General features: G+C 39.4%; 2 protein-coding genes across 6 annotated transcripts in view; one reads left to right on the top strand and one right to left on the bottom strand.

The window, feature by feature from the left end:
- timeless (timeless circadian clock) overlaps positions 1-4,495 on the bottom strand; it is a 30,328-nt gene extending 25,833 nt beyond the window's left edge. The window contains exons 1-3 of one of the 2 annotated variants that reach the window (XM_053653062.1): positions 4,298-4,495; positions 2,484-2,586; positions 456-609 (exon numbers count right to left, since the gene is read on the bottom strand). In XM_053653062.1, the coding sequence (XP_053509037.1) occupies positions 456-609; positions 2,484-2,586; positions 4,298-4,462 (422 nt within the window). In that variant the 5' untranslated portion in view covers positions 4,463-4,495. Of the gene's footprint in view, positions 1-455; positions 610-2,483; positions 2,587-2,805; positions 2,999-4,297 lie in introns of those variants that run through there. The other variant, XM_053653063.1, reaches the window with a different exon arrangement.
- A 249-nt stretch (positions 4,496-4,744) lies between these two features.
- Positions 4,745-17,293, top strand: LOC128625043 (protein Hook homolog 3-like). 4 transcript variants are annotated; one of them, XM_053653065.1, is made up of 12 exons: positions 4,745-5,136; positions 5,379-5,503; positions 7,147-7,311; positions 7,443-7,517; positions 9,836-9,916; positions 12,092-12,217; positions 13,038-13,106; positions 13,278-13,343; positions 15,155-15,223; positions 15,403-15,495; positions 15,991-16,130; positions 17,005-17,293. In XM_053653065.1, the coding sequence occupies exons 1-11, from the start codon at positions 4,965-4,967 to the stop codon at positions 16,123-16,125; spliced, it is 1,176 nt and encodes a 391-aa protein (XP_053509040.1). In that variant the 5' UTR covers positions 4,745-4,964; the 3' UTR covers positions 16,126-16,130; positions 17,005-17,293. The 4 variants fall into 4 exon arrangements, with proteins under 4 accessions (XP_053509040.1, XP_053509039.1, XP_053509042.1 ...); XM_053653064.1 differs by lacking the exon at positions 17,005-17,293 and adding an exon at positions 16,376-16,948; XM_053653067.1 differs by lacking the exons at positions 15,991-16,130; positions 17,005-17,293 and adding exons at positions 15,662-15,717; positions 15,799-15,815.
- The last annotated feature ends 43 nt before the right edge of the window (positions 17,294-17,336 follow it).

The raw sequence follows: 17,336 nt of genomic DNA, 5'->3' as shown, positions 1-17,336 counted from the left end.
GCCAAGCTTGATACAATATTTTCAATTTAATTCAAAAGAATAAGAACAAGATACATAGAGTATTTCCCACACATACCCAAGTATATGCTTTCCCATTGAAAAACACATTTTATTTATTAATCATTTCCATGAAATTAATAATACATTGGGGTCAGGGGGATGGAGGGATAGAAAGTGCAGAGTGCGCACCAAGTGAGAGAGAGAGAGAGAGAGAGAAAGAGCACTCAAATGTTTACCAAGTGAAAGACAGAGTATGACTGTAAATGAAGTAATTTGAACTTTCGGTCATATAAATCAGCTGTAAAAATATATACTAATCCTACTAGGACACACTTTTGCCCTTCTCGTTCAGTTCCCCAATCCCCAAGTACATGCCAGATCTTTGCAACGTTGCACAGGACATTTCAGATTCTGATCATTTCACCATCCCCTAATGTCAGCTTTGGCAAATATACCTGATGCAGGCATCAAACAGAGGCTTGTCCTGTCCATGCTGCATTATGATGGGTAAAAGGTCATTCTGGAGGATCTGGCCGGCTCCCAGCTGCTGTCTGACGTCCCTCGTCTCATCCTCATGCCTCAGGTAGCGAATCAGGTCTTTTACACTCTCTGAGAGGTCACACAGTTGGGAGACAAATAAAGCAGTGAAATATCAATAGCAATCGAATACCATGAAACACTCGACTGGTATTTAATTAGATTTCCTATTTGTTTTGTGATCTGACTTTTCTGCGTATTTTAACCCGTGATGTAGACTGACATGTCACAGAAACAAAATTATCTTCCATTTTCGAAGATTTGATATCAGGATTGTGTTGAACATTGAAAATGGGATCAGTGCCAACTTTGTGATTAAGTTCATCAGTACGGAGTGTTCCAGGGAAAATACATGATAAACATAGCTTTTAAGGAAGTTGCTACAGATTGTGATGGAGGTCATTATGTGAATTAACGATCTAAAACAGTGGGTCTCAACAGGTGGGGTGCATGGAGAGATCGGAAGGGGGGAGCAAATTGTTTTCAATTTAAAAAAACAAACAAACAAAAAAAAAACCACAGACAGGGCATCATTTGTGTACTCCGTGTATTTTGTTGCTTTTCAAATAGAATGTGCATAAATGAAAAACCCCGCGTTCCCTCTCCCTCTGTATTTTATTTTTGCTGGGGAGAGGCGGGGTTTAGCTGCCTTTTATCTAGCTGTCAGTGCAGACCAGTGCTGGCAACTTAGCAACTTTTCAGACCCCTTTAGCGGCTTTTTTTGTGTTGCAAAAAAAAGCACCTAACGACAAATCCCGCACCTCTCTCTGCATCTGCTCTGTTCAGTGAGTGTCTTGAGAGCCGGAGCAGCACATCCCGGTGATCACACGGCAGCTGACATAGATTACATTTACATGGACAGCAGTAATCTAATTATTGACCTTACTCTGAGTAAGATAATAACGTGATTAAGGTGTTCACGAGTTGCTTTTAGAATACTCCTTTCATTACTCATTTTACATGTTATAGAACATAGATGGATTAACGGCACACGTCATTACGTCACCGCGCCACGCCGTCCGACGTTCCCTCCAGAATTCCACGTATCAACATACAGTTCGTCTTCGTTATGGTGCCATATATATAGTTTTGGGTGTTTTTATTTTTAATTTTTACGAACGCTTCAAGTACGGTTAATTATTTGTCGTGCTATACGTGCTAATAGACGACTGCTTGAAGCCACGGGCTGTGTCCCAAACCGCGTACTTACCTATGATATAGTAGCCGAGACGCATGTATTTCGCCTGCTATAGGCCTGTAGTAGGCAAGTACTCGGTTTGGGACGCAACCGTGCTCTCTTATTTCCCATAAAACGGTTGAGCACTGCCGTGTGTGATCGTGTCCTGTCGCAAAATGCGGTGAAAACTCTCACACGACGTTAATAGTGTGATTAAGGTGTTTACATGTCTGTAATACAGCTTGATAATGCGACTAAAACAGGAGTACTCCACATGTCTTAATTCCAGTTGTGTTTACTTCGAGTATGACCTTAATCAGATTAAGGTAATAAAAAATTGCTGTTTACATGCCAGTTTCTTAATCCGAGTATCGTCTTAATCAGGTTAATAGTGGATTATTGTTGTCCATGTAAACGCACTGACTGTCACGGCTAACGAGACACGCCTTTGTCCCAATTTACATCATTCGTATGCGAATGTTTTTAGAACGCAAGACGAATGGAATGTTTTACATGTAGAACAGTCCACGTTATTACAACCTAGTTCTCTTGTTCAAAGTAGTTACAGTGATCAGAAACATTTTTGATCATTCATGTTCTATATAGCTTTATATCTATTGATCAAAACAGATTAAAGATTAGGTTATATATAGATAGATAGATATTATATAGAATATAGATACTCATTATACGTGGTCTCCTGCTATAGGGGAAAAGGGGGCGTTGGTTACAAAAGGTACAAGAAGCTCTGATGTAAAATGTGACTCACCTAAGCAGTCAGGCTCTTTGTGGTATTTATCTCCCTCCAGATACCCGAGAGCACAGCAAGTGGCCAACAGCTCACAGTTCATCATGCACAGATCCACACAACACTGCGAGGCAGGGCGAAACGAAGAGCAGAATAAAACACAGGATACACAACACAAACTACAGCGCATGCGTACAAACGCTAACTTAAACGAACCGAGTTAACAGAACAATTGCAGAAATGACTGTTATAAAAAACGACCGTTATTAGCACAGATGCTAGCTCAGAAGACTGCAGCCTCAGTGAATACACAGTTAGCATTCAGCTCGGAATTACAACTTACCCCAGACAACCGCGCAGGTCAAACCAACTAACTTTTAAAGACTATATATTTAAAGAACAGCCTTCTTTTATGTTTATAACTTTTATTTCAGCGGCACCGCGGAATTTTTAAGGACACTTGTTGATTATTTCTCGCACCATAAGTCCCCGGCGTTATCTGGCAAACAAGGCGCTTGCGCTTACAGAACATCTCGCGCGCAAAATTTTACATTTCACACGCACGCGCGCGCGTTCTACAGACCACCCGGAAGTTGAATTCAGAGCGAGTGACGCAGTTTTAAAGGGACCGCCATACATAAATATGTGAAACGTGTAATTGTACTGTAAGGTAAAGTAACCTACATATACAGTAGGTTCGAAGTGAATTCGAACTTGTAGTATTTGGGTTTACTATTCATGATAGAGAACTGAAAAATGATTATTATTATTTATTAGTTAGTCTGTATTGTAGCCTTCCCCAAGTGAATTAAAAAGACAGAAAACGATGGGTGATTTGTTTACTCTTCACATTGATGTCTATATGTACTATGATATCCTCATGTGGTTGATCTTTGCGTTATTATGATAAAAACACGTACGTTTTATATATATGTATGTGTCACACAAAAATACAGGTGCATCTCAAAAAATCGTAATATTGTGGAAAAGTATAATGATATACATCACAACATGTAATAATGGAAGTAATGAAAGAATGAAAGCGCTATTCATATTTATAAAAATAGTTTTACTACTTTCACCACTCTGACTGGAACGTGCTTTCTGTACAAAACAAAATGGCGCTTACGCGGTCTTTTAGAAATACATGGGTCTAAATACATGAGCTTCGATAATTTTTAATAAAAATTTAATTACATTACATGAATCACGTAAATTATACATTTTCAATTACAAAATAAGCCATTACTGTCGGTCGGTTAACATTTCTATCGTAAAAATATTAAATGTTTAGCTACTTATATCGCATTTTAACTGGTATATCTTGTTAACTAGTGTGTGTACCCTGACTAACCCCACTGAAATAGACACTGAACATGTCACAATGCTATCCTACCTCAGACGCTTCCTCCTAACCCCCTGAATCTTTTCAGATAATCATATTTTAACACAAGGTACCGATTCAGAAAGGTTACAGCTCGAATAAACATACATTAACCAGGTGTGTAACCTGGCCTGGCCATTCAGGGCTGTACCCTGTTTATATGCATTTTTTTTGCATGTAAGGGTTAATTGCTTTTTTTTTTAATGTTTAAATTGCACAAAAATTCGTATTTATCATAAAACTGGCCTCGGATGTTATCACTATTTATAGGACTACCAGACCGATAACATATCAAACTTTTCTAACTAGTTTGGTGTCACTAGCCAATTACAGGCACAGCTAAACTATCAGTGTATGGGTTTAGATGCTACAGAGCCAAGCAGAGTGCGTTATCTTTCCTTATGCTCTGCTCCTATCATGTAAACAGGAACTCAGATAGACATGTACACACCTTGTTTTCCTGTTCGTGTACACAGGCGGTGGACGCATGCGCATTACGACAACTACCGCCCCCAACGCAAAACGTCGGCAAAATAGTCTCAATCGTTTGTGCCGTAAAAATGTTCGTGTGTGCTGCTTCGGTTTTGGAGATATTAAAAGAATATTTATAGGTCATTCTGAGGTCACTCAGCCACCCACATGCTCCAAATTCACCCTAAATAGAATCAATCGTTTGTGCTGCTTCCGTTTTTAAAATATTAGACATTGATTTATGGTGCTATGACGTCACCAGACCAGGACTAATATTTGTGCGCGTACGTGAGTGCACGAGAGAGAGAGATTTGTCTGGAAACATCCATATTTATGTGTTAGTGTTATAGTACAAGCAATAATCAGTTTCTGGACAGTAGGAGATGATAAAAATTAAATAACTCGTAAGTCTGCCTTTATAAACATCTTAGAAAGAGGGGGTTTACATGATCCATCAGTCATAAATGGAAGTAATGCATCTACATAATGCACTTTTCAGCCTGGATTTTCGAATATTCTGGAATGTGTTCTGTGATTGTGACGTCATAGAAGAAGCTTCTGTCAAAGATTAGGAACAGAAACGCAGCGTTTCAGTGTTTACTTGAACTTTCTAATCGGCATGCTGTGTAGCTGAGTTCAGTGCAACAATGCGACATTTTGTGAGTTTAGAGCTTTCTCGGGTGGCAGAACTTCCACTGCGCCCCCTGCTGTATGCGGCCGCAGCTGCAGCTTCGGCCGCGGGAGTTTATTATTATCTCAATAATCATGGCGATGGCGTGAGGACAACGCTGGACCCCGCAGATACAACTCCCACCGAAGGTAGCACATTTCTTTCTTTCTTTCTTCTTTTCTTTCTTCCTTTCTCTTTATGTGTTTCTAAGTCCTCAGAGTTGAGTTCTCTCTATTTTTATACAAACTATATTTCGACCACATATTTCAAAAGTAGTTTTTTCATTTGACCAAAGCTTTTTTTTTCTCTTTCCAAAAATGAGCTACACCACGATCAGAACAACAAAATGCCTATCGTGTGAAATCTGATGTTTTTGTCTTTTTGTAATTAGACCCAGTGCAGATGGACTCTGCAGAGTCTGATTTGGTGGAGCCAGACTTGATGTGTGATGTGGATGAAGGCAGTGTGACACAGACTGACAGCACTGTGACACAGACTGACAGCACTGCCTCTGAGGTACTCACCAAACCACAATCACTTACACTGTACACTTTATACTTCTACATCTCAGGACTCTGAGTAAAACAGTTAGATATGGCCACTTTGGTGACTTTTTTTGACTTTAGTTTTTATTATTATAATGTTTTTTCTTACAGCACATCCTCTGGGGCAACCCCAAAAACGATATTAAATAAGAGTCAAATAATCTAATGCATTACTCAATACAATGGTTTTGACTATCCAACAAGCTGAGTTTGATAGCTCAGTACTACAATGTGGTCAGCAGGGGATATGTGTTATAGTTACATTATCTGAGCTGTTATCCTCCTGGATTATGGTGTGTACGTGTGTATGTATGTAACGAGACTTATGATCACTCAAACCATCCTGTTTTTTAATGGAAAATTAGTTTTCATTTGTATTTAAAATGTATACTTATGCAGCTCCTGGCTGCTGTATAAATTAGTAGGCTGTTAGGTAAAGATATGCTCCCAGCGTTCCCTGATTTAAAGGAGACCTATTATAACCCTTTTTACGAGATGTACTATAAGTCTCAGGTGTCCCTAGAATGTTTCTGTGAAGTTTCAGCTTACAATACCCCAATACCCCACTGTTATGAATTATACAGACAATAAATGACGACATAGCTCTGGTCTCTGTGAATACAATCAGAGACAATGGTAACTTCAGCCGCATAAGCCGTGGAATCTGCTAATGAGCACAAGGAAAGGCGATTTGCAAACATTCACAAAATATAAACTGCGATACTTACATCTTCTGGATATAAAGCTGGATCATGAACAGTTGGTACTGATTGATGCTTGAATCAACTTTTCAGAAAATCCAGCTTTATGTTGACCCTCGTTCACAAAGCAGTCTGGTGTAAAATGATTCTCACAAACATACACAAGTGTAGCTATTTTTTAGGGCACATTTCCTTCAAAAATAAAACTTCTCCACTGCGTCTTCAGTGGCTCTGATGCCGGGAGTACATGAAGATTCTTGTGTTCATTTTTACAGCCAACAATAGAATACTTACAGAGCTTATGAATCTGAGACATTCTTCTTATCACTGTAGCTGCTCCAGCGCGGAGAATATGGCAGACTGTGTGCTGCTCACTCAGGGGAGGATCTACGCTAATAGGGCGGAGTCCGTCACCAGTTGTGGGCGGGGCCTGTTCCAATGTGACATCACATTGTAGAGAAAATGAAAACGACTCATTTTGAGACACTGTTTGTGATTTATGGGGAATATAAAAATAGGAGTGGGTAGATTTTTACCATTGTAGGGTGGTTGTGTACACACACTGCCCACACACATTTATGTTCAAACACCATGTAAAAGTGAATTTTGCATAATAGGCCCCCCTAATAGGCAACTCTTTCACACAACATGGAGTCAAAAAATGCAAGTTTATTATGCTATTGTTAAATGTGAGTTTATTAGTTATAAGTTTATTATTCTATTATGAAGTGTGTGTGTGTGTGTGTGTGTGTGTGTGTGTGTGTTCATTCTGGTTTGGTCACGTTTTGGGGACAAATCTTTTTAAGGGGAGGGGGCGGGGTCTTTTTAGGGTCTTATAGTGAGTTATAAGTCAAAAGTGTATGAATGTGTGTGTAGAAATAAAGCCAACAAGCTTTGGTTTCTGAACTTCCAGGTAACTTTGTCTGAAGCTGAGGAGAAATATGAGCTGGAGTCTTGTGCTCGGCTGGAAAACGAGAAGCCCGAACTGCTGTCTGATGTGAATGCACTGCAAGACTCAGTGCAGGAATTGAAGAAAGAGCTCTCTGAAGCCCGGAAAAGGAATGATGAGCTAGAAATGGTGAGTGAGAAGATTATTGCAATAAACAATTACTTTACAAATAATGAATAGTTTTATGTATTGTACATGTGAATAAATATGTATTGTACATGTGGAAAAATGAACTCTTTTGCTCCTTGACGGTATTTTAGGAGTGTAATAAAAAAAGTCAGGAGTTGCAGTTGCTGCAGATCCAGCACAATGCGATTAAGACACATTTACGAAAGGTAAGCTTTACTTTATATGATCCCAATAAGCCCAAATCAGGTCTGAGTACTAATCAATAATAAGCAATACCTCCATTTATTAAACTCTATAACTGAGCCTTTGTTTTTTCCGCACGTCAGCGTAAATGCATTTCAGATAAGTCAGACGTGAGAGAAAACCCCTGGTTTTAAGTATTTTAAGTATAGAGTATGGTTCAGAGGTCTTCCCAAACTACTTGTTTTTTGTGTTCTGGGAAATTTTTGGAGTGGCTGTGTACAACTACCCCTGACAAGTCTCAATGTGGTGTTCTATGAGATTAGTGTGACCAGCCATGGGAGAAAACACATCAGAAACCGTTGCATCAGAACATCCTCTGCTGTCTTGGGCGGGGGATTGGTAGGGTAGGATAGGGTGGGGTGGTAGTCAGGGTGGGTGGAGTAAGAGGAGGATGTCTCCACAGGGGACTGATGTGGATTGAGCCACACTTTTTCAATTCTTTTTAAAGCCTTATACAAGGCATATATTGGATTTCAGTCTTGTTTTCGGGTTCCTATCTCCAATTTTCCTAGACAACATGTCTGGGGCTTGTGTGCACACAATAATTCAAATGGAGGCTTATGGGGCCTCTCTTTCTGCAAACAAAAGGGGTTTTGTGCCACGTATCCCAATTTTGAGCAGCCTCATTTTATTTATAACAACAGTTTTATTTCAAGTAATTGGACACAAAGTGTTACGTTGCCATTATTCTTCTATTTAATGATTATTAAATGGAGATTAATTGTCCTTGTTCAATCTGAGAGGAATTTCCTTCAGACTGGCCTCAATCAGTTTACTCTGTTCTGATTGAAGCAACATTTTGACCTTTCACACCTGACGCAGCTCATGAAGAGCTTGATAATTCAATTGAAAAAATCCACTTTATTGTTCAAAAAACATGAGATCCAATCAGTGTGACGTCCCAAAGTGATCTGAATCTGTGCACCGACTCAGTGCCTTATTTATACAGTCTTATCTTTTGGTTACGCCCAATTATCTCATTCTTTTGAAATCCCAATATGCTTTAATAATGTCTTTTTTTGAGTTCCCTTAAATCCTACCTTTCTCATTTTTAAATACTATTAGAACCAACTTTTCTCACTTTGGAATCCCCTTAAAACCCACTTTCAGCCATTGGATATCCCCTTACCTTCATTGTTTTCTTTCGGGTATTTAAAATTTTTCCAAGGCCCTTACTGGCATTCCCACTTCCCGTAACCGAGCTGTGCTCATCTCATTGCCCCGTTGTCCTGAACAATTTGGATATTTTATCACTTCTTCAATATGGGTGAGATATATTTTTATTATTGCTTAATGTTACACATATTTCTTCTCTAATCCTAAGTTTGTTTATACGTTTTTGGTGCTTCTTAAACATTCTGCGAGTATATGTGTGTGCTTTTCTTAAACATATTATGAGTGTGTGTTTTCAACTTTATGCTGTTTCCATGCTGTGTATTGATACCTGTTTCCTACATTCTTTGCATGTGCTTGTACATGTATATATGTGGATATATTTTAAGTGTTACCACTTACCACAGTGTTGCCCTCCTTCAGCTCTCTCTCAGCTGCTCAATCTCAATCTCCATATATACCTCATCAGCTGGCACATTTGGCAGTGGATATTACAGCTCTGCTGGAACGTCTCTGCTCTTCACCTGTACCCCCAGGGTTTCCTCATTCTCCCGCTTATCGTATCATTCCATCAGTGACCTATGCTCATGTTTCTACTCAAACTGAGGCTCAACTGTTTCCCATAACCTCTGTGGAGGGCCCTTTTATTCTTTCCTCTGATGATGATAGTAGCTTTTCTACAAACACACGACCATATTGCCTTTCACCTACAGGTTATTCTCCGACAAGTCTTGTTCCCTCCCCAATTTATGATGTGTATGATAGTGATTCTAATTAAATTACCACAGGGTCAAAATCATAAATGCTCTGTATAGTGAGTAGCTGATTTGACATGTTCTCTATGTTACATGCAAGTTCTGTAAAAGCATGCGCTGTTCAAATGCAAAGAAACCGGAAGTAAACTGAGTTGAAGTTAATTGAAGTAGCCTCGGTGTGGTGTTTTTTTATAAAATTGGTATAAGTTACATGACAGCACACTCTGTCTAACCCATATTTATTGGCACCGCTGGCTGAAAAAAATCGAAGCATAATTATCATAAAACCGAATATTTCAGGTGTAATTACATCAAATCATCTGTTTAATGCACATTTTCAAAAAAAGTGTAACTGGAGAAGCTTATTGTAGATGTAAATTCTTAATCTCTTCTGCTCCATCTCTGTGTTTTAGGAGTGTGAAGAAGAGCAGCAGGCTCACAGCGATCTGAAGTCTCAGTACAATCAGTCGATGAAAACTTTAACACAGACAGAGGTGAAGAAAACTTTAACACACACTTCTCATTCTTTCACAAACCCTTTTCGACTGTTCTGGTGAGTACTCAAAAGTGTTTGGTTTTATAATACATCTCTTGGACACATCATCAGTGATGTAACCTGAGGTCATCAGGTGTTACGGGTGTTTCAACATCAGACACTCTCACCCAGTCAACCTAGCCAGGGGTGATCAGGCCATGGCTTGTGTCCAAGTAGCTTATATTCTTCATATATTCTTATATTCTGATATTGATGGGTCATTCCATTTCTTGTATGGGGGTGAGAAAGGGCAGTTAAAAAAAAAAATTCCCTCACTTTCAGGTTGAATATTTCTGGTGGGGTACCAGATATGAACCTGAAATTTTCCCAGAAATAAGTCCTTTAGAGTGGCATTCTGCTGTAAAAATTGTGAGTTTGAGATTGGAGGTAAACAGTGGACAGTGGACATCGAGTTCCAGATTTGAAGAACCAGCCTAATCTATCATGTTGGTACAGGTTTACAGTTGGTATGCATGCATAGATTTCATCCTAATATGGAAGTACAGTGTGCAGTTGGGTGTTTTAGAAATGAACAGTGTCACAAACAGAGCTGTGGTGTTGTTTCTCCTGTGATAAAAGCAGTAAGTGACTACAGCTCTGAGGTTACAAACTGCTTTTATCACAGGAGAAAAAAAATGTCTTTGCAATTATTGGACCATTTGAGAGAGAATGACCCAGAATCATACAGGCTTCCCCCTTGATTAAGGCTATAGCAATCCCCACTGGCATGTTAATGCTAGCACAGTGCCATTGGTTCCATATGGATTCTTCACATTACACCTAGCACTACTCAAACACATCCACCTAACACAACCAGAGCCATTAATGCATAAGTCAGTGGATCCTAATGGATTGTATGCTACAAATATCTACCTATTGTTAGACTTAACACTACACAGACATGTCCACTAGAACCATACTGGCCTCCCCAGTGACTAAGTAGCATGTGTCCAAGAATTGTTCCTTTTGATCCACAGCCATCTAGAGGCCTTCTCTGCTGCCACTGTGGTGGTTCTGATGGTCTTCCTTCTGAACACCTGTGATGCCCTGCAGGCTGTAGGCCTTACACAGGGACTGAGCTGTAAAGCCTCTGCAGCCAACCTCTATGGGCTCGCACCTTGCTTGATGTTTCCAAATGCAGCACTATGTCTGGTCTGAGGGTGGACTCTGTGAAGTTTTCTGGGAATTGGAGCTGCTTCCCCAGGTCCACCCTGATTTGCCAAATCAAGTACTGTTTCAAAGAGATATGACTGCTGACTTTGGCTGATGCTGGGGCTTCTCTCCTGCTCTGACAAAGGCAATTGCCTACCATGCTGGTTGAAGGAGCACTGGTCTCTGGCACTGAAGATGGTGTCTGAACCTGGTCATGCCACCATTGGTAGCAACCTTCACTCAGTGCGTTTGGGCAGCAGCTGAGAATGTGCTCCAGTGTTCCTCTCCTGAGGGACAAATGACCTGCTGCTGATTCAACCTTTCTTCAGCTGAAGAGGTCAGATGGACTTGGTAGGAAGTCATTGACTGATTGGATTACGAACTTGAAGCAGAAAGGCTCAGCCTACCACAACTCAGACCAGGAGATCTTCTGATCTAATGCCTGTTCCCATCTAGTCCATGCACCTTGTTGATGCACACCCCCATCTGACTTACATGCAGATCCTCAACACCAGCTCTCATTTCCTCTTGGACCAGTTGGCACCTGTCCTTGCCCTGGGCTCAGTCGTAGTTGTTGTAAAGCTCCCATACAAAGCAATATTGCTCAGGCTTCATAGCAGGATGTATCCTCTTGAAGCTCTGCGTAGTTGATAAGGAGAACTTGTAGACTAGTAATGGCCACAAAATTGTGGGAAGGATGCTGTGTTGTAAGTCCAGGTTTTAAGTCTTCCTGGTAGCCTCAGAAGCTCCAGGTTGGGTTGTATCTTTTTGAGCTGACTGTTTCTCTCCAGCAGTCGCCACTCTATTAATGGTAGTCATTCAGTTTATTCCTGAATGTCACTAGCTTTGTCAGATAAAAGGTTTTAATATTAATCTTGTGATGCACTTGGACACGTCAGTAATGTTACCTGTGGTCATTGGGTTTATGAATGTATGTGTAGAAGTGAATAATGTCAATAAGCATTGGTTCTCAATCTTCCAGGTCTCTCTGGCTGAAGTTGAGGAAAAGAATGTTTGTGAAAGGTACTCAAATGATGAAATTGTAGATCATATGCTTGAACTGCGAGGAAAAATCTACCATGACCATAAGCGTGAACAAATGAGGCTGGTAAGTGAGAAAATCCTTGCATTACACAGTTACTTTACAAATAGTATGAGAAACCATGATGTTTCTGCTTCATGTGCATGTTCAGCGCCACCTACAGGTTACAAAATATCAAACAAGACGTCGCAAGGCTATATCTCTGCAGCTGTTTTTCGTAGCAATACAAAAACTTGGGCCAAATGCTGCCAACGCTCTAGCGCCACCATCAGGTCAAATTTGGGCCATATTTGGACCTTTATGGTCATAACTTTTCAACTGGGTGCCCATAATTTAAAATCCAGGAATCCCTGGATTTCCTGGGTCAAGCCGAGTTCAACGTATCCTATGACATCAATTTCAAAATATCAGATTTTCCGCCTTCTTGGATTTTATCAAAAGCGTTTTTTCCGCTACTCCTTCTACAACTTTTGTTGTTGTGAAAAACCGAGAATGGATATCTTTAGGTGTATGTAAACTTTTGTGCTTATACTGTGAATGCCCAGCCATAGGATTATGGTGAGCTACATGGACAGAAACAACAACTGGGTGCTTTCTTGCTCAGTTTGAGTTTTTCTGCTGGATAAAGGCACTCATTATTAATAGAGAAATATGGTTAGGATAGTGTGACCCCCGGCTATATTAACTGACAATCAATGAAAATGTATGTATACCACAGTGAACTTGTTTTCCACACAAATACGAAGAGAAAAAACATGCATTTCCAAATGTGAATTTTGTTACACCCTTGCAAAGCATCGTTTTCAAAAAGGGGAACGGAAGTGGCCCATTGTCAATGTGAACATTAAGTCTGAATCTTGTAATTTTCTTCATGCCTGTGTTTTAGGAATCTGAGCGAGAGATCTTGCAGTCACAGTACAAAGAGATATTCCAACAGTGTGATGAGTTACTAATGGTAAGCTTTTCCTCTCACTAAGCCATGAATGCTTTAGTACTGCTATGGTAATTTAGTCCTCAATTTCTACTCAACCAAAATTCCCTTTACTTTGAAGTCACACTCCTTTTTCACTGAAGTGAAGCACTCCTTGACCTCCTAAACCTCTTCTGCTCCATGGCTTTGTTTTAGGACTGTAAGCGAGAACGGGAGGCTCACAATATCCTGAAGTCACAGTATGATCATCTGCAGTGTTGGGTAAGCTACTCAAAAAAAGTAATCCACTACAGATTACTAATTACTGCTTTAAAATTGTCATCTGATTACATTACTGATTACTGCATGTAAAAAGTAAACAGATTACTAATTACTTTACTTTCACGTTGCTTTCAAATCCTATCTAACCTACAAAAATACACTACAAAATGAAACTCATAGTTTTTTCAGTAGTTTTAGTGTGTCAGTGTATGATATGATCAGAAAAGGTTGGATTTACCATAAAACTTGCCTCAGGTGTTGTCACTGTAGAACCCCCAGACCGATAAAATATAAAACTTATTTAACTAGGCTAGTTTGGTGTCGCTAGCCAAGGGGAAGCACAGCTAAGCTATCATGCTACTGCTAGCTGCTGCAGTGCCATGTAAAGTACATCATCTGTCCTTATGTTCTGCTCATATCATGTTCACGTAAACTGGAACTCAGACATTTACACACCTCGTTTTCCTGCTCAGCATCAGAGGATGTTACTGTTTCAGCCCCTTTACTGGTTTACGAAAAAAATTTGGTGTATATCCATTTTTCCTCACACTGACTGTGAGCTAGCGTTTGGCTGAATTGAGATCTGTCAGCCAATAAGACACGAGCGTCTCCACGTATTTTTCTGTAAACCCTGTCTGATTGGTCTGGTCTCTGTTCACTGAAGATATAAAATTACAGATGGTCTTCTTTGAGTGACATTCAGTTACGTAGTGACAAACCGCTCCAAGTGGAGAATTATTCGGGGCTAAAGGAGAAATCTTCGGGGCAAAACGTGATTTATTTTAAAAATACATTTTACTTGATATTGTTTTCTTAACAATAAATTTATTATGCAAGTAATGTCATTTTACCGACATCAGTAACTGTAATCAAATTACATACATTTAAAATGTAATGCGTTACATTACTACGTTATCAGAAAAAGTAATTAGAATACGGTAAACTCTGATCATACACCCAACTCTGATCATATGAAATAAACATTAACACACAACGAGGAGTTGTTAAAGGTATGTTTTATGACTCAGTCACTAGGTGGTGGAGGCATTATGTTTTGTGTTGTCAGACTTTACATTCGTCCATGCATCTGTCTGAGATTCACCTTAGTGTGATATCTCAAGAACGTGTGGTTGAATGTTTGTAGTATTTATATGGAATTATCTATACAACCAGCAGATGAACTGGTAGAATTTTGGAATCGATCCAAACAGAGTCCAGGTCACAAGAAGGCCAAAAGTATGAAACAGATCTCTTTGTTAGCTTCCTTCCTGTTTATCATACGGAACGAGTTCAACGCATCCTATGATGTCGATTTTCACCTAATCAGATTTTCCGCCATCTTGGATTTTGTCAAAAGTGTTTTTTCTGCTTCTCCTTCTACAACTTTTGTTGTCGTGAAAAACCGAGAATGGATATCTTTCGCCTAGGTGTATGTAAACTTTTGTGCTTATACTGTGAAGGTCCAGCCATAGGATTATGGTGAGCTACATGGACAGAAACAACAACTGGGTGCTTTCTTGCTCAGTTTGAGTTTTTCTGCTGGATAAAGGCACTCATTATTAATAGAGAAATGTGGTTAGGATAGTGTGACCCCCGGCTATATTAACTGACAATCAATGAAAATGTATGTATACCACAGTGAACTTGTTTTCCACACAAATACGAAGAGAAAAAAGAAACCTGCATTTCCAAATGTGAATTTTGTTACACCCTTGCAAAGCATCATTTTCAAAAAGGGGAACGGAAGTGGCCCATTGTCAATGTGAACATTAAGTCTGAATCTTGTAATTTTCTTCATGCCTGTGTTTTAGGAATCTGAGCGAGAGATCTTGCAGTCACAGTATAAAGAGATATTCCAACAGTGTGATGAGTTACTAATGGTAAGCTTTTCCTCTCACTAAAGCCATGAATGCTATAGTACTGCTATGGAAATTTAGTCCTCAATTTCTATTGAACCAAAATTCCCTTTACTTCGAAGTCACACTCCTTTTTCACTGAAGTGAAGCACTCCTTTTAGCACTAAATTCTAAACCTCTTCTGCTCCATGGCTTTGTTTTAGGAGTGTGTGCGAGAACGGGAGGCTCACAATATCCTGAAGTCACAGTACGATAATGTGATAGAAACGTTAACACACAACGAGGAGTTGTTAAAGGTATGTTTTTTTATGCCTCAGTCACTAGGTGGTGGAGGCATTATGTTTTGTGTTGTCAGACTTTACATTCGTCCCTGCATTTGTCTGAGATTCACCTTAGTGTGATATCTCAAGAACGTGTGGTTGAATGTTTGTAGTATTTATATGGAATTATCTATACAACCAGCAGATGAACTGGTAGAATTTTGGAATCGATCCAAACAGAGTCCAGGTCACAAGAAGGTCAAAAGTCTGAAACAGATCTCTTTGTTAGCTTCCTTGCTAGTTCTCATACAGAAATGTTACTTATACATTCATGTTCAGGAACACAAGGCCCATTTTAATGCTAAGATTCTGCAATCCGTCTGTGAGATTCTTCTTCAGTGACATTTTGGTGACATTTTCTCCTTTGTACACAAACTATTTTGAGCTGTTTAGATGATTGATGAATTAAGTCCTTAATTAACTGACTGAATGTGTGAGGAAGTAAATAAGTCCAACAAACTTTGGTTGTAGAACTTCCAGATCTCCTTGGATGAAGCTGAGGAAATATACTGGCCTGCAATGGAGTTCAGTACTCAGCTGGAGTCTAACCTCAGTCCAGCAGTAGGAGGAAGAGCTCTGGAAGACACACAAAGTGTGACGAGATAACAACAGTAAGTGAGAGTTCTTGCATTAAGTTTCTTTAGAAATAATGCAAGGAATTGTGATGTTCATGCTGCATGATGAGTTACACCACAGGCTATATTTACTTGAACAAAATAAAAATAGCATTTTTAATTTAAGATGTTAACCCATTTATGAGGGATTTCTGTTTTTTATTAAAAGAATGTGGCCCATCGCAGATGTGAAAATTAAGTACTCAAGTTTCTACCTCTTTTGCTTCATGGCTGTGTTTTAGGAGCAGAAGCAAGAATGGGAGGAGCACAGTATTCTGAAGTTGTAGTACAGAGAGATGATGGAAACTGTTAAACAGTGCTATAAGTTCTATGAACCCCCAAAAATGTATCAAGAGGAATATACTTCAAATATATTTTTCTCATATGAATTCATAAGGGTGCCAATAATTGTTGCACATATATTTAACAGATTTTTTTTATACACCTGTGTTGTGTTTGCAATTGTTTGATATCTATGAGAGCAGAGTATTTTTATGATTTTTTTAAAAACAAAATATCAAAAGGTTAGACAATAAAGTACATTTTTCAAAGCCTTCTTTGCTCATATTTACCAAGGGTGCCAATATTAGTGGAGGGCACTGTATATTCATTAACATTTAACAGTAATGGAGGAACACCACAGAATGTAATGAAATAAAAGTTGTTGATGACTTTAATCCCGAATGAGAGTGATTATGTGGATCATGATTGTTGCTAATACATGTACATGCATAGTTTAGACTTCACAGTTGTTCACATCTTGCAGAAAATTAATTGTATGTCATTTCACTTTCATTTTTAAGATAATTGAAAGCAAATTTTAGTAAAAGCTTTAAGATATTATTAAAGGTTTTATTTCTGAAATCAACAGTGACTTGTTTTCATGAATGCCGGGGAAGATTCCCCAATCGACCACCAGAGCTCTCACTCGCCTGAGTTTTAACACTGGACCACATTACTCAAGAGCCCACTGGACCACATTACTCAAGGGCCCACTGGACCACATAACCCAAGGGCCCAATGGACCACATAACCCAAGGGCCCACTGGACCACATTACCCAAGGGCCCACTGGACCACATTACCCAAGGGCCCACTGGACCATATTACCCAAGAGCCCACTGGACCACATTACTCAAGAGCCTGCATGCGTGTACTAATTAAAGCACACCTGTTCCTCATCACTCAGATTATCTAACCCTGT

The sequence above is a fragment of the Ictalurus furcatus genome, chromosome 21, assembly GCF_023375685.1.
Source record: "Ictalurus furcatus strain D&B chromosome 21, Billie_1.0, whole genome shotgun sequence".
NCBI lineage: Eukaryota > Metazoa > Chordata > Actinopteri > Siluriformes > Ictaluridae > Ictalurus > Ictalurus furcatus.
This window is presented reverse-complemented; position numbering and strand designations above follow the sequence as displayed.

What these genes read in the sequence shown, in the direction of transcription:
- LOC128625043 (XM_053653065.1), top strand. Translation starts at nt 4,965, where the DNA reads ATGCGACATTTTGTGAGTTTAGAGCTTTCTCGGGTGGCAGAACTTCCA. An exon ending in GGAATGATGAGCTAGAAATG is followed by an intron (nt 7,312 to 7,442) that starts GTGAGTGAGAAG and finishes ACGGTATTTTAG; the next exon opens with GAGTGTAATAAAAAAAGTCA. An exon ending in AGCGTGAACAAATGAGGCTG is followed by an intron (nt 12,218 to 13,037) that starts GTAAGTGAGAAA and finishes CCTGTGTTTTAG; the next exon opens with GAATCTGAGCGAGAGATCTT.